This window comes from Heliangelus exortis, chromosome 19 (genome assembly GCF_036169615.1).
Source record: "Heliangelus exortis chromosome 19, bHelExo1.hap1, whole genome shotgun sequence".
Taxonomy (NCBI): domain Eukaryota; kingdom Metazoa; phylum Chordata; class Aves; order Apodiformes; family Trochilidae; genus Heliangelus; species Heliangelus exortis.
Window position 1 is genome coordinate 13,772,526 of NC_092440.1, and position 23,857 is coordinate 13,796,382.

Consider the following 23,857-nt stretch of genomic DNA (forward strand, 5'->3'; position numbering starts at 1 on the left):
CTCTGCTCCAGTGACTCTCACTGGCAGAAGCTAGCAGCATATACTTGTGATCTAATGTATGATTATAGCAAGCACATGGTGGGGATTCTTGCTGTACAATGCGTCCGGGCTTGGGACTTCCAGTTAGCGTCAGCTCATACATGAGAACCCTTGATAGCTCTTTCTTCCACATCATTTTCTAATCCATTATTTTGCCCACAGCTTGTTTTTCTGTTTTTGAGAGTTCACAAGAAAGATCGGTTTGGTTTTGAGGACCTTGTGTGGGTTGCTGCATACTGTGGCATTGTAATTACCCTCTTTTTGGGTGACAGAGCGGTCAGAATTGGTGTGTCCAATGCCGAAGGTCTAGAACAGCAGTTCCTTTGGTATGTGTAGTCGGTACCTAGTTGAATTGCTCACTAACAGGAATGGAGCGGAGATGACAAATTTTTCTTATTATCTTACTGTGCAACATAAGTTCTGTAGCTTTTTTTTTTTTCCCCTGCATATGTATTGGTGTTTGGTTTTTTTTTTTTTTTTTTTTTTTTTTTTTTTTTTTTTTGAGCAGCAGGGGAAAAAATGTCAGGAAGTGATTGTTCTTTCTGTCTTTCTAATTCTGTGCAGCAGCTGCCTGGTCTTTAGCTGCTATTAATGTTTAGAGCTCTTTGAACAAAGAAGCGTTAGGCTGATGTAACTTCTTCCTCTGTCAGACATTCCCTCTGAAGCCATCTTTTGTCTCGATGGCCCTATTGTAACCATTCATAGACTGATGAATGAACAGGAAGCTAATGATGATAGTGAGCAGATGAGTTTGATCTTGAACAGGTTTTACTCAAGACTCCAGCTTGAGGGAATTTGTACAGGAACTGAGCTGTACTACTCTCAACTTCATTTGTTCATTCAAATTTTCATTTATTTAAGGAAACTGGAAAAGAATATTAATCTAGTAGAAAATACCTGAACTTTTAAAAATTGAACAACAGTATTGCAGATAAAATGCAGAAATTCTGTTATTTCTTCATGCAACGATAAGTTGACTTGAATGGCTGTATTTTTATTTTTGGGTTCATGAGTTCTGTCATGTTTGATTAGAGGTGCTGGTCTCTCATTAGTTCTCCTGTTTGTGACAAACCAGACTCCAGCCCTTACTATGCTGGGTAAGATACCTTACTGCGCCTGAGGTGACAATGATTGATTGGGAGAAAGAGAGGGAGAACTTCTTGCCTCCCAGCCCTTCTTCCACACACATGTATTAGAGCATGCTACTTTTGTCTTAGGACAGAATATGTCCTTTAAGCCTAACATGAACAGTGTTAGATGTGGTGGAGGTCTTGTCTGGTTTTGTCTGGGCTGGAAGAGAGTATCAAGAATACTTCAGCTTATCAGATACAGTATCAGCAAAGATGTCTCCACAGTGGACAGTATTAATTTCCTCATGTGCCACATGAGGACCTTGGTTAAAGGGATTCTCCTCACTGAGTCAAAGCTGTTATGTATCAGTGCAGATCTTGGGAAGGATCTTGGTTAATTGTAGTGCAAGCCGGAGGCATGCCCTAGGAAGAGCAAAGCAGGATGGTAAAAGGTTTCTTAAAGTTGTGGCTAAGATTTCTTTTCCTTCCTAAGAATAAAGTGAAATCTGAAGATCCTACCCCAGTAGAAGTAATACTGAAAATTTCATGGGAGTGTTGCACTTAATGGGAAAGGACCAGAGAGTGAAGCAAAAGACCTTGTGGGCACCTGTGGGCTTCAAGAGCTTGAATGTTGTGTGCAGTTCAAGTCGGTGCATCATAAAACTAGAAAGGGAGACTGGAAAAAGGAACAGGTAGATCATGGAGCCTTGTCGTGTGTAACTGAGAGACAGTCACTGAAAAAGATGGAATATTATCAGCTTGAAAAAGACTGGTTGTTGACAAGAAGCTTTGAGTAGAGTCGGAGGTAGAGACAGTAACTAAGGAACAAAATTGCTTGCTTAGTGAAATTCAATAACAGTTTCAAAGTTAGCAAAAGAATGCATATTTTTAAAGCAGGAAGTTGTGTAACTTGCTTTAGGGTGGTGTAAAAGACAAAAGTGTAGGTGTCATCCAAAAGGGATTAGGCAAAATCGTGGAACCTAGATGCATTTCTTACTATGCAACACAATGTTCTGAGTGAGTCTTAGCTCTGGAAGTCTTTTAATTACTGATAGTATTAATGAAGGGGCTGTATCAAAAAAAGAGCCATTCTGTATCTGTTCTGCTTTTCCTGTTCCCCAAACTTCTGCAGTTGGGCACTGCTGGAGATGGTATACTGTGCTTGTTGGATTTTTGGTTACACCCTGCATGGCTGTTTTTATGACTTGCCCAACATTGCATAGGAGCTCTGTGGCAGGGGAAGCAATCCAGTCCGTTGGGAAGCATTCAGCTGTTCTAACCACAATACTGTGTTTTCTTTCCTCATCGTATCTTACCTCAGTCACTGCACAGTCCAGTTTTTCAAACGTGTGAGGAAAATGTCCTGCAGACAGCACTCATTTGCCCCATGCTGCTGCATTTTTGGAGTGTGGTTTACACCATTAATTTTCCAATCAATGAGGCATACCTCAGTGGTGAGGTGTGCCAGCAGCAGGTACACAGCACAAAATCCAATCCAACAAACACTGCTGGACTTATTAGCATGGACTGTGTGCCAGTGATATGAGAGTTGGCTTAATAATAATAAAAAAAAAAGTAAATAAATTAAAATGGTGTGTGCCGGGGAAAGACAAGAAGTGAAGGGGTAACATTGTGGTTTCACCCCAGCCAGCAGTGAAGCAGCATGCAGCTGCAAGATGGCTGCCCCTGGTGGGATGAGGGAGAGAATTGAAAGGGTTAGAAGTGAAAAAAAATGTGGGTTGAGACAGTGACAGTTGAATAGGTAAAGCAAAAGCTCTGCACACAACCAAAGCAAGCACTGCTTCCCATCAGCAGGCAGGCTTTGAGCCGTCTCCAGGAAAGCCAGGCTCCATCACACACACCATGACTTGGGAAGACAAGCCATTTTGGTCATTCCAAATGTCCTCTCCTTCCTTGTACTTCTCCCAGCTTTTATGACTGAGCATGATGTCACGTGTCGGGGATGTCCCTTTGGTCAGTTGGGGTCAGCTGTCCTGGCTGTGTCCCCTTCTACCCTCCTCGATGTTGGTGGGAGAAGCAGAGAAGTCCTTGAAGCTGTGCAAGCACTGTTCAGCAATAAGGAAAACATCCCAGTGTTATCAACACTGTTTTCAGTACAAATCCAAAGCATAACCCCATAGTAGCTATGATGAAGAAAATTACCTCTATCCCAGCCAAAACCAGCATGCTTGGTCTAAAAGAGAAGAGTGATGAGGCAATAGATTAACTGCCATAGGAAGAAGGAATCCAGAAAGAGGTGGGGAAGGAAGATGGGAAAACTGTTGTTGTATTCCTGAAATACAGACAAATATGTAGAATAAGGGCTGAATTGGTCTACCTTAAGTCTTTCACTTTAAGTGTAAACCAATGGTTAATCTAACGTTTACATTCCTATGCAATTTAGATTAAATTGAATGTGTAGAACTGCAGTGCCAAGGAAAATTATTTGGACAAAAAAGCTTATGCAAATTAGTTTTTTTTGAAACTTCTGGCATCTTGGTTTTTTTTTCTTCACCCACATATAGGGCATGGTAAGCACGTATATTAATATGGTGTCAGAGAAAAAGCTGAGACCTATTTGGTTTTATAGTTTTGTAAAACAGTTCATTTTTGCAGTTCTGTATGCAAAGGGAAGTTGAATTTTGCTCTTAGATCAGGGAATTAACGTCTTTGTAATGAAAGGGAAGTCATCAGGTCTCCTGAATTTCAGAAACTTTCATTATTTTAAGTTTGGCTTTAGATAATATTCAGGCACCAAGTGCTAAGTTTCTAAAAAGACCTTTGGAAGTTGGAGAAGAATGAAGGGCATATAATTTCTTGACTGCAGAATAGCATTCTGGTCAGGATCTCAAAGCAGAGGCTGTGAGATGTTTGTGAGACTGTACAGTCAGTTAACCTTGTGTGCTAAGTGTTTTGAATAGTTCACTGGACTGAGTTTTGTAGACAGGTCTACATGAAATTGGTTATTTGCTGTGCAATATAAAAGAAATTGAGGCAAAAAGGGGAAAGAAAAATTTCACAACGTTTGAAATGGGAATATTTGCAGTGGCTATTTCAGCAATGGGCTATATTAGAATTAAGAATAGCTTTTTATTTTGAAGTCATTCTCCCCACTACACAACATTCTTCAGTGGTGACTCAGTGTAGAGCTAATCTCACTCAAAATGGTTGCCAGTTGCCACTTGGAACAATAGGAATGAAGCCACAGGCTGCCATCAGGTGGCTGTTTTTAAGAAGGGCATTTTTTTTCCCCTGTGGATTTGGGTGTTTCTTTCCATCTGATATTACATAGAAAATCTCAATATTCACAGAATTCTTGTAATAGAAGACTTGGAAAACAATGGAGTTACTTTATCTGAAATACTGCACCCAGGTATTATATGAAAAAAAAAAACCCAACAAAACATTAGACCTTAATCCATTTTTTGGAAACAATTCTTTATGTCTGATTTGTATGCAGTAATACTGGCAACTTTTTTTTTTTTTTTTTAAAAAAAAAAGCACTCAGTGCCTCTCTGGGCAGGGTTTTCCCTGTAAACATATTTTTTTCCCTATATTGTGACTGAGGAAGTTAAGCAGAGAGAGAAAGGAATGATTTCCATACAGGTGTAAAGGGAAATTATTTAATTGGAAAGAAAAGTCCATCCATTCTCCATTGGAGGGAAGTCTCCTCTCTTCTGTGGGGCTGAGGGGGTTGTCAGGGGAAATAGGAATGCATCCATTTCTTGCTGTGACACAAGAAATATGATGAGAAAATCATCTTGCCTCGCAGTAGTGAAGATAGTGTTCCTTTGAATACTGCCTATTCTAGAGCCTTGTCATGTATAGTTGCAGCAGAGGCTTTAGTTTCACTTGTATTTCCATTTTAAATAGTCTGGAGAGATTGTGCTGGTATCTGTTATGATGTTGGACCTGACAAAAGCAGTGTATGTAAAACTGCATGTGACGTTTGGGCCTTGCTCAGTGGGTGTGAGTACAGATCATGAAGGATACACTGGAGGTCATTTGTTGAGAACGTGATGTTGAAGGACGAGGAGACAGTCTAGGAACAAACAGGAGGGTGTTCCTCTTTGCAAGTTTGTGCTTTGAGAATCAGCTGCCTCCTTTCCCTCTAAACATTTAAATTTTTTTCACATGGGCAAAAGTCATAAATTAGAAACAAATCCATTGAAGCATACTATGTTGTCAAACTGGAAAAGAGGTCAAGCGATAGGTCTTGTAGAGGACCATTGAGGAAAATTGAGAACACAGAGTAGGGAAATAGGGATATGAGAAGGTATGTGGCAGCTGGAGTTTGAAACAGACTTGTGTAAATTTTACCTGTTTATATATTGCTCCGGGATGCCTTAAAAATGCAAACAGAAATCTGACCCAAAGGTAATCTTTGAGAAACAATTTAAGATGGAACTGTATATCTTCAGATTGTAAAAATGTCACAGGTATTTTCTGGAACATTTTTTGGTTGCTGCAACGTAAGCTAAAATTAAATGTAGAGAGAGGGAGTGCTGTTATAGTCATCGCAGGTGACTTGAGGGTCACCTGTTAATAAATCTAGAAAACTTACACATAAAGCTTCAGAGAAATGCATGCAAAGGTAAGATGTAAGGGAAGGTGTTAGAAGCAGTCTAACTCTGTAGCAGCACAACGAAGGAAAATGTGTAGTTAAGACCCGTAATCCCCGTAGTGGAGTTCAATAGTTCTTTTCCTCGTAAGAGAGATGTGAGAGTGGATTTGCAATAGACTGGGTGTGAACAGGGTGCTAGGGAGTGATTTTGTGGCAGAGGAGTAAGGGAAGCCTGAACAGAATATGCAGCACAGGCAGTTTGATATCAAGACTGAAGAATAAATAAGGTTCACTAGAAATAATATAATGTGAGGGGAGCAACTGATGGATAAGATGGAGGAGAAGATTGAGTGCTGGAAAGCCTAGGCCAGTTGGTGAGAGGACCAGTAGCAAGAATCTGACCTCTTTTGGGCCTGTGCTTCAGGAATGTGCTACTTGCTCTGGGAACTGAGAAAGCATTACTCCTGCCACTGAGCTGAGAGTACCAAAGCACAGTCTCAAAGAGATGGTGATTTTTTTTTTTTCCAGAGAGTAAGCCATGCTAGGAGTGCTCACAGAAGGAAACAAAGCTGGTATACAGTGCTTCAGTTCTCAAGAAAGTTCTTCTCTGGGGTACTTACTGTGTTGAAGACATGGTGACAAATATCCAGGTAAGCACCATGACTCCACATTTGGTAATCACAGTTTGTGGGGTTGGTGGAGATCAGTTCTGCCATTTGTGCACGCGCAAACCTCCTTACTCTCTGCTCTGCTCTTAGAGATTTTTAAAAAATCTGCATAAGTGTCCAGTATGTATGAGTTTCAACGTGTCCCCCAGGGTGATGCAGACACTTGTATACTAAATTTAAGTCTGCTTACAACAGGCTTTTTTTTAAAAGAAATCAACTGTAGCATATCACTTTGAAACACACAAAATCAGTAGTCTGGTTTGGGCTGTTTAATATGCCTTGCCATAATGGAGGACATCAGTATTTTCATGGTATTTAAAAATTTTCAAGAGCATCTTCTGAGGCACCGGTTGAAGGAACTTCTTTTAGCCAGAGATTGTATGGTTTATAGAATACTGAGAGTTTGCACCTAAATAAAAGATTAGTTCACATGCTGACCTAAGAAATAGGGTACATCTTAGGGTATAAGCTATTACATTTCAGCCTTCAAAAACCTTTTTCCTGCTGACTAACAGTAATGCAGGTCTAGTACTGTATTACTGATGTCTCATGCTTCCTTGGTGGTGCTTCCAGACTGACTTTCAGTCAAGGTGTCGATCAGGAACGTTCTGAGTATTTAAACCTTCCTTCCTGTTGACCTCTGTATTGCAACCCAGAGGATTCATTCAGCCCATGTAGCTCTGTGCCGTTAGACTCCAACCTTTCACTCCAAGCTACTGTTGTCAGCTGAGGTTGACTGCAACCTCATTTTCCAAAATGTGTGCTAAAGAAGTGCTCATCCTTAGGAAGTGTCAACTTTTCTTTTGTGTTGGGGAAGATTCAAGGTGCGAGGTAAAAACAATGAAGTTATTTCTATCCTACCATTGCCTGATGATTCTGAAATCCTGTTAGCTAATTAATCCACTTGTTAGGGGAGGGTGACAGTAATTTGTCTAAAACAGCAGCCCCTAGCTGCTGGGAATTACAGAAGTCATAATTTTAGTTTGTTGTTGCTCATGGTAGAGCAGTTTTGATTCCTCTCTCCTGTCTGGTTTTACTTGTTAAATTTCACTGCTTGCATTTGCAGCTGCTTTTCCTTCATTTGAGGATTAGAAGTTCAGTTTTTTACATGCGATCATCATGTGTTCATTTATTATAAAGAGATAAAGTTCTGAGAACCAGAATCTGTGGTTGTTCATATGATGGGGTTTTTTTATTTGTTTGTTTGTTTTGTGTTTTTTTTAAAACAAATGTTGCAGGGTATCTTGCAGTCTGTTACTGTCTTGTACTTTCTCAATGAAAAAAGATACATGCTTTGGCTAATATATGCAAGAAGTTTTTATTGTGGGATGGTCTCCCAGGCTCCAACTGTGAAGATGTATTTGTGTTTTCTGTGAGAAGTAATGGAATTACAGCTGGCTGTGCATTGTCTGCTGTACCTTTTCTCTGTTCTGCGTGTAGTTGCAGATACGAGGTTTTAATTCTGAGCAGAAAGTTGATTCTTGGTTCAGCCTGCTGCTGCAGTGATTCTGCAGAATGTATCTTGAGTTTCGACAGTAGTGCAAGTATCTGGAGTGCCAAAATGGGTGGAGAGAAGGACTACAAATGCCATAACCCTTCTGTTTCGTGCTTTCCATGTTGCAAAGTGCAAAGCTACCCATTTTCTAGTGCTGGGTAAAGCAGCTCCAGCACTATTCTCCATCTCTGCATTTCATTGCAGCCCCAGGGGAGGCTGCACCTCTGTGGCTCTCTCACAGCAGCTGGACTTTGATGAGGACATGCCTGCCTCTTTCCTCTGGCCTCCCTTGGCAACCACCCCTTTGAAGATGACCTCTTGCTGTTTGCCTGTTGTCTCTCTTGTGTCGGATTATAGATGAGAGGTTGGTATGAGGGGAGGGGGGATGGGATGGAGAGTTGTGCGCTTTAAGCCTCCTTTCTTTATGCATTCTCTTTTTTTTTTTTTTTTTCTTCTTTTCTTTTTCTTTTTCATTTTCATCTTCTCTGTGGCTTTTACCTCTCTCTATGGATAAAATGTTGTCTTGCATATGGAAAATGGTTTCTGGCAGAAATGCACAGATTCTTTGTGGTGTTTGTGTTTAGGACAAAGGAAGTTTGATTAGTTTTGTGATGAGGACATTGCATTCTTCCTCCAGCAATGTACATGTATTAGTTCCCTTCCCCCACCCCTCTTTTAAGGACAATTTTCTTCTTAGTTTAGGGCAGCATTTTTCTCTGTGCATGTTGTGTTCTTCCCTCCCTCTGTTCCCAGTGAATGCACCGTCTTGGAGATAGCACAAAATACATCACCTTGTTAATGAAGGCTGTGGTGTGAGATGGGAATGAGTCCTATACTTCTGTGGCTGGGTTGCATTTTGTATGGACACTGACTACTTCTGGAAATCCAAAGAATCAGGCTTTGCTAAATAATGACAATATCTATCATCACTTAGAGCGAACCAGCAGCTGTAGGGATTATAAGGGATCAAAGCATAGAAATAAATGTCCAACTTTCACTAAAGGGAAAGGTGAACAGGTGAGGTGTTTTAGTGCAGTGCACTATAACCAATAGTGTTTACATACTTCTATAAATCTGAATGTCTCCTTTCTCACTTTTTTCCTCAATGAAATCACCTTCATCTACCTGTGTCAGCATTTGGTCTGTCTGAGGTTTCTTCAGGCTTTATCAAAGTCTGGGCATGGAGTTGGCATTTAGCAGTGCCAGTTGACATTGCCATTGAATATTGGTTAATAAAGTCAGGAGTTACGTGTTACAGCAAAAATGAAGAAAACACCTTGGATGTAGTTGGAATGCCTCAGTGCAGCATACCACCCAAAACTGGAAGAACAGGATGTGGTGGGTGTCTGTGATTTCTGCATGTAGCTAGTTTATCCTTATCTGTAATACTTCTTTTTTAACTGGATCTCTTAGTATTATCTCCTATTCAGAAAGCAGCCAGCAAACCCAGCATCTCTCCTTTCATCCCAGCTAGAAGCAGTAAACAAACTAATAAAAGTAATAGATAATTCCCTTGGAAATAAGAGACTTTAAGGGGCAAGTGCAGGGATTGGTTTGTGTTCCCTTTGCTACTTCTCTGAAGGAGATTCAGCATCAGTGTGTCTTTTCATTACCTGCCTTCTTGTGTAATTTTTTTATTCTTACACAGCCTGAGCAAACACAGGCCATGTAGGCAATAACTCCATGCTTTCTTGCTAAAATACAATATGCAAATGAGTAGCTCAGGTTTTTCACAGAGATTTGTACTTTTATGAGCTAAAATATTGCCTTCTCTGGTGTGTGTACATGTGCATGTTGTCTTTTAATTCCCTCTTAACACTTTTGGAATTTTCAGCCTGGCCAAACAAATTCCTTTTTTAAGTGTGGATCGTGTGTACTTTTGGCAAGGGAATGTCAAGTTTCTTTTAGGGTTTCTTGTATGAACAGTTTCAATCAAATGGTTTTGTTTTTTTTTTCTTTTTAATAGCTACATTCATTCTTTCTGGGCCCCAGACACTTCATGGGATTGAACAAATAGATCCCATTATGTCGTACAACATTTGTCAGGGGCTCTTCATACTTCCTACCTTTTTTTTCTGCTAGAAAACTTACTTGCAGAATATTAGTCACTCTATATGAGGCCTTTAACTTTAGGGTCAGTGCCATATAATCTCTTCAATTTAAGTTTAATCTCCACTTGAGTGCTACGGGAGAAATGTATTTGTTCATGAGATGTAAACCTATTTTTCCCTCCAGTTTCCCTTGTCCCCTAGTGGCATGGTGCCTGCATCCTTTGCCAACATCTTTCCACCCATTTAAAGAGGGGAAAAAAACACAACATGACCTTCTTCCCCTTTGCTCTGTCAATACTGTGGTAGGAGAATTCAGTGTAATCAAAGATCTCGAATACTTGAGAGAAGAAATCTGCCCTCAGATTTTCTCAGTACACACATCTTTTCACAGTTTTGTGATTGAGACTTTCTGAAGGAAGAAGATGCCAGCTTTCTGTTTGAATGGCCTGGGAGCTTCCCTGGCAAAGTGGAATAGTGTTCAGCTGCTGTGCTGCAGCAGATAACTCAGCTGCAGTGTGGGCAGCACAAATGACCTCCACTTGTGATGCAGATGTGCTGAAGTGACAGCTCTGTACACATCCATTACTGTGCATGTGCTCTGGGTGTCATCTATAGCTTCTCTCTGTGGGCAATCAGGATGTCTGAGATGTCGGGTATGTTTTTCATCTGGCACATTTTTTCTCTCTCATGTGGCATTTGAAGCTGAGCCATGGCACAGGTGAATTGGTCTCATGCGTTCACATTCTCTGCAAGCCATAGGTTGGGTATCCCTCTGTCAAAGGAGTAAAGGAATGCTGCTGATTCTTGCTTCAGGTGATGAGTGTTCTGATCAACTAGATCAGTGCCGAGGTCTGATTTAACAAAAGCTATAGTGGCTGCTCTTCAGACTATACGGCTCCTTTTCACAGGATCTGGTGGAATGTTTGTAATAGTACTGGGCTGTTGGCATTGTAGAATTTTGCAGGTCTTTTCTGCATGGTGGATGTGTTCAACTGCATATCTCTTGTTTTTACATTTAATTACAGCATTGACTGGATTTCTCATCACTGCTTTTGGCATACTTCCTGGAGTAAAGTGGACTGTGAGAGGATTTCAGGAATGCTTGATGCTCTTGCTGGAGAGAAAGTTCAGTGGAAACCACTTGTGGCTTCCATGCTAACCACTGGGTCAAACCACATGGTCACAACTGATGGCCAAGAAAAGCTCACTGCTGAAAGGCTCAGGTCCTATAATGTTACATTTTGTGGTGATTTGGTTTTTGGCAGGATGTTCTTTTCAAAACAAGCAAAAAAAGTCTGAAAGTGAAGAGAAACTGTGTTTTCATGGAATTCTGTACTTGCACCGGAGGTGGAAGCTCCATGGTCTAGAGGAGCACAAGGTGATGAGGAAATGCTCTCCTGGCTTTCACCTTTTTAAAAAAGGCTTCTATGTTCCAGCTGCAGTCAGCATAAAACCCTCATGTTTTATCAGGCTTCAGAAATAATAGCATCTCAAGTTTTTGTTAAAAAACCTACACTTTAGTTCTTGAAAGATATTTCTTTCTTTATTTGTTTAATTTGTGTGGTTTCGGATTGCTCGACTGTAGTGGCACATTCTGTTGATGCCATTTTCAAAAAGCACTGATGCAGAGAAGCTATAGCCTGAGCCTTTGTTTTCTGGTGCAGTCTTAGTACTGCTTTGTTGGAATCTTGTAGTTGAGAACCTTAAATCACTTTTTGGCAACAGGTTGCTCTGCCAGTACAGAAGAGTAAGTGGAGATGGAAAAGTTAAGCTCTTCATTCCACTGTATTTGTAAGTAGTAGGAAGAAATACAGACGTGTATTGATGTATCAGTTGCTGCATTATGTTGAAGATAAAAATCACAGTAGTGGGAACAGTTAGTGGAAAATCTCTGTCAGCTGATATTACTCTGGTCTGTCCTGGAAAAATGAGTGCAAAATAATTTTTGTTGTCCCTAAGAAGCAGTAATAGATAAGAAAATTTCAGAGGCCGTGCAAAAAATAGGTGTTGCTAACACTTCCTTCACTGTTCTGCAGCCATGTGGGTCTCATATTGATTATTTTAGTACGTAAGCTCTACTGGAACATTCTGTACAATTAGTCCAGTCACTGTTTCTACCACAGAGTGTTAGCCAGGTGTCTTGCCTTTGCTCTAAAATGGTTTTTACTTTGTGCCCTAATGGAAACCTCTCTAGATTATTAGTTTTTTCCTTTCTACCCAGTATAACTTTTTGTCCCTGTGGTATATTCCTGTCACAGTTTAATTTCTTCTCACATGAATGAAGTGTGAGAAGTGGAGACTTTTTGGTTTTTTCCTGAAGTAAAGGCAGGCAGTATGAAACAAAGGTTTAGTTAGGTTTGATCTTGTCTCTGAAGTAGACTGAAGACAGTAGCGAGCTCTGTATTTTCTTCCTTTATGTGCTCATCTTAGGTGATTTGGGCTCCATTGGGTAAATTCCAGATTCCTACGTTTTTTCTGTGTTCTGATGCTGGTAGAAAGTAGCCTTCAGAGACAATGGACAAGTTATGTGTTTTTCAGTGGGGCTAATGAATGAATGGGTAGTTTCATGTCATGGACCTAGCAAATCTGTATTTCCTTCTGGGCCTAAGCACAGAGTTCACTGCACAGGACTGGGCTAGTTTCTAGGCTGTGTTGGTGCAAGGGTGTATATGATGAGCTGAGCTCTCATCATTGTTCTGACAGGAATTTTCCACATACCTCACTGAATATGAGATGGTACTCTGTGTTTTTTTTTCCCCCCACTCTTAAGTGGGAGAACCAGCAGATTTGTTCAGACCTGTACTGTTATACTGAAAATACATCTTACTTAACATCGTTTGTTTGTTCTATAGTGTTTGTTGTTTGAGTGGGAAACTGGTAACTTGCCACAAGTTCTTACTTCCATTTCTTACTTCAAACATCACTATATGCATGATATCCTACAGATTCCTATCTGAGGGCACTGAAAGATTCATACTAGAAGCAAGTACCAAACACAAAATTGTATGTAAAGCCAGGTCATTTGGGGCAACCTCAAGGTCTTCTTCAGAAAAGGTCTAGTTCTGTAGAATAGGAAGAAGGACAAAATGAATGCATTGTCACAACTTCATTTGCTCAGACAATTGTTTTCCACACAGTTTCATAAAGTCTTAATTTTCAGCAAGGCAGTATTCCAGAGTGTGTATATATTTGCCATTATTGATGTTTCAAGTATTTTTAGGTTTAAATGTGGCTTTTGGGGTATCAAACATTTTTTATGCTGATGAATAATTACTGACAATCTTAAACACATATCTTGTATGTCCAATACTACAGATGGGGAAAATTACAGCAGAGATTAGGTGTTCTGTTACGTGCAGAAAGAAGCTGGCCTGGCAGCATTGTATCCAATACAGTAATTTGCTGTTCATCCTAAGAAAATATTATTAGTCCAAGTGAAAGGTAAAATACATAGCAGAATATTTGAAAGAAACATGAAATCCATTGCTTTCATTCCAGAGTTCTTGTATGTTTCCTGTGGAAGCAAGCTTTGCAGTTAACTTTGCAAATTTGACTGCTATTTCAGTTCATTGTGACAATTCTATCAACAGTATGAATGAACCAACCCTGATCTTTTCCCACCCTGTACCTGCAATACCCATGAAGAGCTGTACTGAACTGGACAATTGTTTTGCAGTTCAGTTTATGATCTGATATTGGGTACTACAGACCAGCTTGGAGGAAGGTGCAGACACCAGACAGTGGCAGTTCTGTTCCTTCAGATTTTCTTTTCCCCACCTTTACAACTTGGTTGTTGCTGTAACTGAATTAAATGTTTAAAACTTTCTTACTCAGTGTCACTTGTGCCTCATCACTTCTTTGATTCTTCATTTGCTCTTTCCCACTGACAATGAATGGAGGTGGACTACCAGATTAAACAACACATAGCAGGAAAAATCAGTAAGGTAAAAACTTCCATTTCTCTGCAGAGTCCAAGTCCTACTTGACTAGAAATAAAATTTTATTTAACAGGGTGCTTATTTATACAACAGTCACATGTCTAAGAATAGGTGTGCATTCACTGTGGAAACAAACACATATTTTGGGATTTTGGAGATTTTTGGAAGCACTGTAAAAAGGTTATGCAAAAACATTGGTTTTTTGAGGTGGGGGAATTGAATGTCTTCTCTTGGCAGGTGGGTTAGGGATGGGATTTTGAGGATACTGAGATTGCCATTGGTAATTTGTCCATGAGGCGTAAGAACAGGCTGAAGTTGATTGGGGAAGCTAGTTGGAGTGGAGGTTTAAATGACGTGCATTAAAACTCTCAAATCTGAGCAATGTGAACAGATGAGAGCACCCAGAGAGGAGGTGAGAAGGGTGCTGTCACAGAACTCCACAAGGAGCCTAGAGGAAGATGTGCTTGAGGTGGAGGACAGATTGTGCTCCCAAGTTCTGGTCATTGATAACATTATTAAGTTGGTTGTACAACCTGTAATAGACTTCATAATGCCATTTTATGAAAAAACCACTGTTTATTTGAACATGAGTTTCCTCAATGTGTTGTGTAACACAGAGCCGATGATTAATGTGTCTGACTTACCCCTTAGCTGAATATTTGTGTTGGTCCTGTGGATTTTCAGATTTACTGGATCAAATAGTCTAGGAACAGTTCAGCTTTGCAATGTACATGGTTTTCATTGAACAGTGCAATGGTTTTGTCCCTTTCTGAAATGTACAGACTTTGAGGGAGTACAGCTGGCATAATGTAACTTGTTTCATGGATTACTGTGGTGAGATTCCAGTGTGGTGCATCAAAATCCTCAGGAGCTTGTAGCTTGCAGATGTACCTAGTGCCTTTGGAATCCTTTTAGTTTTGCTTACTGTTTACACTGGGTTTTGCATTCAGGTTTGAGGTTTTTTACGTGCAAGATCAGTTTACCATTGTGTGGTGGCTTAATAGATTTTGGTAGGAAATTTGAGGTAGACATTCTCTGCCTGGGTCTTTCAAAATGGAATCCACTTGCTGTGGTTATGGCTGTCCTTGCACAGCAATGGTACTAGCCAGCATGGCCATGCTGAAAGAAAATTCTTCTGTGACAGCTGTTTGGTTTTGTTTGCTAGTCAGAGCACAGCTTTCTGTGAGTAACTAGTTTGTATTACTAGCTTGCTATGGTTTGTGAGTAAAAATGAGTGTTCTGAGTGGGTTCAGTTCATGAGTTTGGACAAGAATATGAACATTTCTTTCCCTCAGGGTGAATGTGACTGTGTCAATGGCATGAGTCCTGTACTGAAAGAGATGAGTTCCTGCTTAACTTTTTTCCCTTTGTTGACAAACTTCCCAGGGATTCCTATTTTAGGTTCTCCTATCAGGATACAGTTCAGAAACTTCCTAGGAAAATTTCTTTCCTGTAGAAAAATCCTGAGCTGTTCATGTGGTGGTTTATAACACTATAATGCCTTATTCTGGCAAACACAAGAAGAGACAAAAGGGTGGAAGTTGTAATCATCAGGAATTTTTGAGGTGATAAAGTTACAGAGTACAACGTTCCTCTGCTGGATTACTGTTTGTCCCCTCTGTAACACTGACACTCTTAAAATTTGTGGTGCTCTTTTTGAAGTTATTTTAAACCCTGAGCAGATTTTGTAACCTTGGATAAAAGCACCTGAGTCCTGGCTTCAGTTTTGCCCTTTCAGACATGTGGAAATGCCACAGTACATTTCAAGGATTTTGAACTAGAAGCTTAGTAGGTCTGGGTCAGCACAATTGATACAGAGTACATCAAGGGAATTACATCAAGGGTACAGTCTGTGTTTTTTAAGATATTAAATATAGATTATAGCTTTGTGTTTACTTAAAGGACCCTATGGACTCTGCCTGGGGTTAGTAGTGTTATAGTAGTACCAGAGTAGTGGCAATTTTGGAGAGAGCATTCGCTGCCTGACTCCCTTCCCCATTTTCATGTCTGTGCTGAATTGTTTGTCCATCAGATGCTGAGCTTAGGGAGTGGTTCATCTTCCAGTGACAGTGTCCCAAGCTATTATTGTGCAAATATTTTTTTAAAAGTGATAATGCCTCTCAAACATTGCTTCTGGATCTTATGACATGCAAAGCTTTTATGAGTGACTTTGCAAAACAGTTTGTATTATTTCTGTCAGTTTGCAAGAGATGGTGGTTTGCAATACAAAGTGGAGCTTGATATTTAATTATTTTATTATCTGAGAAAAGGACTTCAAATATTTGAACTTAATTGTGAGCCTTAAATTTTTTTCTATAAGTAAGATGACTGAGCTTGCATAATATGCCAGAAGTCCAACATACTCATAGCATGCTTTAGAAATGTACTGAAATCTTCATATATGCAACCTTACATTTCAGTTTTTCTGATGTACCTTAATAAGTAAAATTGTATTCGTTATCAACTAAGATATTCAAAAGCAATCTGTATGCTTTTTAAATTCTACTGGTTGGCTAAAGGTTTCTTTCTGATTCTATTTCAGATGCATCCACTTGGATTGTGTAATAGCAATGACGAGGAAGACCTGTATGAATATGGCTGGGTAGGAGTAGTGAAACTGGAACAGCCAGAGTTGGAGCCCAAGCCGTGCCTCACTGTTTTAGGAAAGGTAAGGGGGTCGTCTGGGGTAAACACTTCATGTAACTGTTTCTTGGAAGAGATAGTTCCTTTCTGAGGAAAAATCAGCAAGAAATAAACCAAGAAAACTCCTTTTACTCCACAAAATACTTCCTTTTTGCCTGTTTTCACTCTAGATGCTTCAAGGAAAGGTAATGTCATAATGATGCTGTCATAGAGATGATGCTAAGGAGCCAAGTGCATACATTCTATTTTTGAGCTCTGAGGGAACCTACCAAAAACTACTTCAAAAGCAGCTGTTTAGCAGAAGCAGTACTGGAGTAGAAATAGGGTGAGCTTGCAAGTATGATGCTAATGCAATCAAAGGAATCTTTTTTTATCAAAAGTGGTCAAAATGAAAGCATTTTATTGATTTTTCCATAGGTACAAGTTTCTCAGAAGATGTATTAATTTACTTGTTTGAGGGTAGAAGCATCTTCAACTCTAGAAGAGATTTCTTTGCTTTAATTGCAGGATAGATATTTCTGGTGACAAGTCAATCTTCATGTTTTGGTCAAAGAAATAAAAATTTTCATCTTGGTGGAATCTCCCTGTGGAATGCAGCCTTTAAAATATAAATTCCTTGCAAAACGTTGACTTTTGTTCTATGGGGCAAAGTCAGTAAGATATCATCACTGCTGACAGAGTTTATAAAGGGAAGGTGAAATCTGATCGTTTTTTGTTCTTAACTTAGAATTTTTAAGGACTGGGGTGGTTGTATGTTTATATCTGAAGTCTAGAGTAGCTGGAAGTATGTGAAAGAATGTAGGCCACAAGTTGTACCAGTAACTGAGCACTTGAAAACACATAAAATCTCTGGGGTTCATCCTAAAATCCAGATGGCTCAAGTTGGTGAGACTTTGGTAGGATAGGGTTGGTGACTTGAGATGAGGAGTGAAAATGAGTATATCAGGAAGAAAATAAAATCCTAGGTCAGTGTTTTGTAGGTAAAACTGTCTCTGTGTATTTATATATAAAATTTGTAAAAACCCCACATTTCAAAGGAAAAGGATCAGCTTGTCGTGCATGGTGAGAAACATATCTCTAAGAAGTGACTCGCCTTTGTGTTGAATTTCAGCGTAGTACAATTTTAGCTTTGTTTTTTTTTTTTTTTTTAATTTGGAATACTGTTTGTGTTTCACAGAATTCCAGTTGATGTTTCTTTGCTCTTAGGAGAATAAAACCTGAGGATAAGGTCTCATGAGGATGGGAAATAGAGAAGACTGAGTACTGAAAGATGCATAATAATCCATAAGTAAACTCCAGGAGTAAGTTGAGTCTTAGGGAAAGCCATTTAAGGAAGGAATCTACTCAGTCCCATCTGTTAGGCACCTGAAAAGCATGTGAGAAAAGAGGTGTGCAAAACGGGTTAAGATATCCTGCCCAAATGGGATATATTATATTTTCTGACATAGTGACATTGTTTGCCTGACCCACTGCTACGTACCTGAGTCATGGCATGTCCTCTGTACTCCCTGTGTCCCCAAAGCCACAATGATCTCCTGTGTGTCTGCAGTATCTGCTGATTGTAGCTTCCTGAAGCTTGATCTGCTGAACAGCAGAGCCTGGCTTTGCTTCAGGAGCACTGTATCATCTACTTTGATTCATAATGAGGGTGATGTGTCTCCTGCATAGGCTGTGTCCAGTGTGTATTCCACGTGTCAGTTTATGTGCAGTAATTTTAACAAGTGAAACAACACTCATTTAGTCCCTCAGAAACCTGCTGTCCTCTTGGGTTTATGAAGTGTTGCTTCTCAACTTTGCTGGTGTTGGTGATTTCCTGGTATTATTCATATGCATAAATGATTCAAGGGGGTTACAGTAAGACTTCACTTAATGTAAATATTCTTATCTCCTTAAAAGATGTAGTGGAGGGCATAAAATTTAGGATGTAAACTATTTGAACTTTGCAACCTCAGGAATTCTGCTTTGTCTAGTGAAGTCTGATGGTGTGATCAATTATACCTCCTGCTGGCTCCCTCTTTTAGTTCCCTTTTTTAAAATAATTCTGGAACTGCCATTTGGATCTTCTAGAATCTATTCTTTCATCTTAATACCATTAGAAACCATTCTGTTAAATGAAAGCCGTATGTTGTACTTTGGGAAAGCAATGTGGTTGGATCAGTTTGACCTATTGATCTGATAGTACGAATAAAGTTAGTGCCAAGAAAGTGAGAGAAGATAAGGACTTGTCTTTTTTAATTTGTCGTGGGCATAATTGAGTCTGCCTCAACAGTTTAAGGCAAAACAAAAGGGTCTTTGCCGGGGCAGTTCTCTGTGTACGCACCTCACTTTCCAGTTTATGGCATATATAGGCAATGCTGTTTCAGTTGGACACTTTTTACTTATCCGCTAGTTTGGATATCCTTGTCTTTGCTATGAACTGAAGAGGAGGCTCAGGGGAGACCTCAGTACTCTCTACAGCTCCCTGAAAGGAGGTTGGAGCCAGGGGGGGGTCGGTCTCTTCTCCCAGGCAGCTATCAGTAAGACAAGAGGGCATGGGCTTAAGCTATGCCAGGGGAGGTTTAGGTTGGATATTAGGAAAAAATTGTTTACAGAGAGGGTGATCAGGCATTGGAATGGGCTGCCCAGGGAGGGGGTGGATTCTCCGTCCCATTTTTAAAAAGAGAGTGATGTGGCACTCAGTGCCCTGGTAACCAGGGTGGTAGTGGATTAATGGTTGGACTTGATGATCTCAGAGGTCCTTTCCAACCTGGCTGATCCTGTGTGATTCTGTGGAAAGTTATCCTCTCTCAGTGGACAGTTACTTTTCCCATCTTAGGTCCATAAGGAATGGATAACCTTGTAAGCTTAGCATGTAAATGAATGTGTTTAGAAGCTCAGACGATCTCAAACCATAGAAGAATTAAGTGCTCTTCTAAGGGAGTCAATTTAAACTCATTTCACTAAAACTGGTGAACATTTGTGTTGAGTAATATAGTAGTAAAGACAAAAAGGTTATTTCTTGTGTGTGTATTGTGGAATGCATGCATATATGAAGGAAGAAGTTGAGGTTTTGTTTAGCTTAATAGTAAAGGAAAAGAAAGTAAGCATCTTATTGTGGAAAGTTTGGAGTATTGTGAAGTAGAACACAAAGACTAGTTAAGAGCTGTTTGTAAGAGCTAAATTCCATGACACACAAATCTGCTACAAAGTTGTATGGTTTTATTCACACTGTTATTTTTAGTTGTTGTCTTTTTTTTTTTTTTTATTTGGGGTGTTTTGGTTGGGGAATGTGTGTGTGTTTTGGTTTGGGGTTTTGTGTGGTTTTGGGTTTTTTTGCTTTTAGTAAAAAAAAAATGTGCTCTGTGTTTTCAGATGCTTCACTCATTTGTCCACACACTAAATGGGATGGATAGCTGTTAGAAATTTAATGTGTCTCTTCCCATATGCGTTTTTTTAAATTGCTCATCCTTCTTAGTTAGATTTATATGGTGTAGTAGAAATCAAAAAGTTTAAAAAATGGATCTCCTGTTAAGTGTCCCTGAAAGCTGGACCCTGATTGGAAAAGGGGCGTGTGTGGCAGCTGTGATTTAGCATTGCCTTTGATCTCAGTGCAGCCCTGTTTGAGGCAATGCTGCATGCAGGCAAAGCAAAGGCCTGGGTTTTACTGATCTGATGAGCTACTGAATAGGGCTAGAAAGGGAATGACAGAGGAAGAAGAAAGCTTTGGAAATGAAAAGGAAACCCTGTGAACTCGACCAGCATTATTGGCTGGATTTGCCTACCAGGGAGCCGCTCAGTTTCTGCCAGGCTAATTCTGCTCCAACTTTTCTCCCCCACACCCCGAACCCACCTCCCCCTCTCCCTTTCCTTCTTTCAGACTTTTTTTTTTTCTTTTTTTTTTTTTTTTTTTTTTTTTTTTTTTGAGACATGGCTGTAGTAACTTGGTTCTCAGGCTGGGAACCCACTGAGCTGTTGCCATGGTCACTGGGAAGCTCTTCGAGCCATGTGCTTCAAAGGGAACCTTTCCCCTCCTGAAATTCCTGCCTTCTCTCCCCACAGCACAATGAGGCTCCCTCTCCTTTGCCCCAGCAGCAGCTGTGCTGCCAGGAAGGGAGGAGCAGTGCTGCCCCCAGTACCCGCTGCACGTCTGCATCCCCTCTGTGGCCAGGGCAGCACCTGCTCCTGTCCCGCACCTTCCAAAACGCAACCTCACTCTTCTTCCTCCTCCCAGTCATCTCTGAATGCTGACAGATGACATTCAACAAAACGGTGAAATACAACCCAGCAATGATGTTGTTTTTTATATTTCAGTGCAGGATAAATAGTGAGCAAATGCTGAAGATTTGCTTAAAAGTAGCACTTCTTCCCTTTCTGCAAGCTTGAAAGTCCACAGGGAAGGATTTTGTTCTTGTTTGTTTCTGGGACTGCTGAAGGGACTCTTCTATAATAACTAAGATGTCTGTATTTGAAGATGTGCCTCTAAGTAGGACGTAACAAAGAGAGGCTGTCCCTGCTACTATAGCTTCCTGTTTTCTTCAGATCAAAGAAAGCTGTAATATGAGGAAATTCCCAACAGTTCTTTCAGCATCCGTTCACTTACTTTTATACAAAAACATTTACACAAATACTAACTGGGAGAATCTCTTGTTTTGCCATGTCATCATTGGGATCAGGGTACTTAGGTTATGAGCAAACTCATCATAACTTGAGTCTGCATTGAATGGTCTGTTTTCTTTTGGTCTAACAATTTAATATTAAATGTAAAGATTCATATAAGGTAGTCAAACAAGAAATTATGGGGCTGTGTTGGTAGTTTAGTTCCTGAAAAGAGAGTGACCTGTTCTGAGATTTGAGGAAGAAGGCCTGTGGGTAGTCAGTTTTAATCCTTTTCTCTCAGTTATTGAAAGTAACAAAAAAAGAAAGGTGAATTGAACAAAATTAATTACTTTTCATATTAGTAGCCTAAATTAAACATAGTTAGATGTACAGATTAGTATTGTAGTGACTGTATAAGCATAACTCTTGTTTCTGTATCATATGAATAGTTTTGTGTAGGTTTTGGATAATTTCCTGTAGAAATTCATTCAGTTCAGTTGTAGAAATGCATATGGAAATTCGCAGACAGTCTTCCACGATAAAATTTTTCAGAAATTAGGCTCAAACTACGCAGTAGATTAGATCTAAATTTATTAAGACTTGTGCAAAGTGTTTTGTTAGTCTTTCAAAAACTTTGTTCAGATGTTTTCACCTGGTAGTGACAGCTGCAGTAGCCCACCCTGTGATGGGTCCTCTGCCGCATTCAGAAGAAGATACTGTCATTTTAGGAAAATTTTTAACATCAATTGAAAGAGTTGACATTTGACTCGTGGTATCTGTTCTATAGTTTGGGGACCTTTGCTGCCATCTGTCAGCCCATATTTCTTCTTTGTAAACAGCATCTAGAAAGCATTTGGAATTAATTTCAAGTCAATAGTCTCAGTTTACAGCAAAATTTAATTGGTCTGGCTGAAAAGCAATCGTATAAGTGACTTTCGAGCTGGTGGGTTTGGTTGGTTGTTGGTTTGGTTGTTTCAGTTTGTGGCTACATGAAGATTTATGTTGGCAGCAGAGTATCCAGTGGAGGTAGGAACAAGTAAGAGGAAGAGAGTAAGGGGACTGCTCCTTCTGATGGCCTAAACTACAGACTGAGGGAAATTCACCAGTAGAATCTTAATATTTGTTGTTTTTAACTCTTAGACATTCTGTGTTAAGACAGAAGTTGTTATGAAGCACAAGTTTCTTGAATGAGACTATGTGGACTAGCTGATAGACCTAGATTGCACATGTCAAACATGCCAAAATTCTGATTACAACATAAACTGCATTGTTTATCAATTCCATTGTTTTGTAATGAAAAAAGAGTGTGTTTTGAGCAAATGCCATCCTGGCTGGTGTTAAAGACTCAGTCTTGTTCTTTAAGAGTCTGCATTCACTTTACATTTATGTTTTTCATTTCCATGGTCTGTTGCCTTAGCACTGCCTAAAATGGGAGTTTAAGTACAAAAAGAAGTGGTATATCATTGTAATCTCTGCCATGCATGGTTTTTTTCTTATTGTATTTGTTCAAAAGTATGTATTGAGAAACAGAGAGATTTACCACTTTCCTGATACACTAAGGAAGAATGTAAGTGCTGTAATATCATCCTGATTGTTTCTTATTATTCCTCACTTTTATCACTTACAGTGTCCGGGACAGATGAAATATTAACATAAACAGAAAACATCTTCAAAAAAGTGGTATTTGAAGTGATACTGTTACTTATGCAAATATTCTTGTCATTTATCTTTTGACATTCTTGTTTCTTACTTTCCCAGTTGTGTTATCAGACCTCCATAGCATATAGACCTAGCAATTTCTGGAGTTCTAGCAAAATTGCATAGATAAGGTTGGGGGAGGGAATGATATATGGTTTTTCAGAAAGAAGATGGATTTTTATTATGACAGACAGAAACAGTCCTCATTATTTTCCTGATAAGGACAAATGTGTATTTTTGAGAAGGGAAAAAAAAATAATCACATAAACTGAAATGCTTTTGCCAAAAGCTTAGTGTATTTTTGTGTGCCATCTCCTTCCCTCTTCTTCCATACCTCACAGACTGTACTCTAACAAGCCTATTTTATCACACTAAAAAAGGGATTTTAATGGGAAAAAAAAAGGGAGAAATGTTTCATGCAAGAGTGTTTGGCTGCTGAGGACTCAAAAATGTGGCAAGTATGTTAATACATACCTTTCTTGTGTCTTTCCTCTTTAAATCCTCTCATTCCATGACTACTTTCCACCTTTAATTTCAGCACTACTTTTGAGGAGGGAAGGGAAAGGCTGAGCACAAGTTAAAAAATGGACAACCAAGACAACTAAATTCTGGAGACAGAGGAGAGGTTTGTGTTGCGTATGGATCACATGGTGAAGACAGAAAAGGAAAGAACTGGATCAAATCCAAAGAGTAGTGGTCAGAGGAATGGACAAACAAGGGCAGAATCAGGTTATGCAGTTCAGAAGAAGTAGATATATCAGGTTATAATTAATGGTTGATGGTGCACCCTTTCCATTGGCAACTAGTGCAAACAACTTCTTATTGTATTATTTTACTAACTTCCTTTTTGTGTTCATTGCACAGTTATGGAAAGCAACAACTATTCATGAGGAAAGGCAGTCTCTTATGTTTCTCCCTCTGGGCACTCCTTATATTTTCTATTGTTGGATTGATTACTTTAAATAAATGTCCACTTTTAGAGCTGAGTCCTTAGCAGTCTCTACTACCATCTTCACTCCTTTCCAACCAACTGTGGAACACAGCTGCTTCTCCCTTAAGCTAAAGAAGCAGCTGTTGTTGCACAACATGTGTTACTGGAGTGTTTGCTCAGTCAGA

At 39.6% G+C, this 23,857-nt stretch overlaps 1 protein-coding gene across 2 annotated transcripts in view; it reads left to right on the forward strand.

The window, feature by feature from the left end:
• ZNRF3 (zinc and ring finger 3) overlaps window positions 1–23,857 on the forward strand; it is a 67,908-nt gene that overhangs the window by 22,822 nt on the left and 21,229 nt on the right. Inside the window, exons 2-3 of one of the 2 annotated variants that reach the window (XM_071762812.1) lie at window positions 6,202–6,323; window positions 16,368–16,493. In XM_071762812.1, coding sequence (XP_071618913.1) covers window positions 6,306–6,323; window positions 16,368–16,493 — 144 coding nt within the window. In that variant the 5' untranslated portion in view covers window positions 6,202–6,305. The remainder of the gene's footprint in view (window positions 1–6,201; window positions 6,324–16,367; window positions 16,494–23,857) is intronic. The other variant, XM_071762811.1, reaches the window with a different exon arrangement.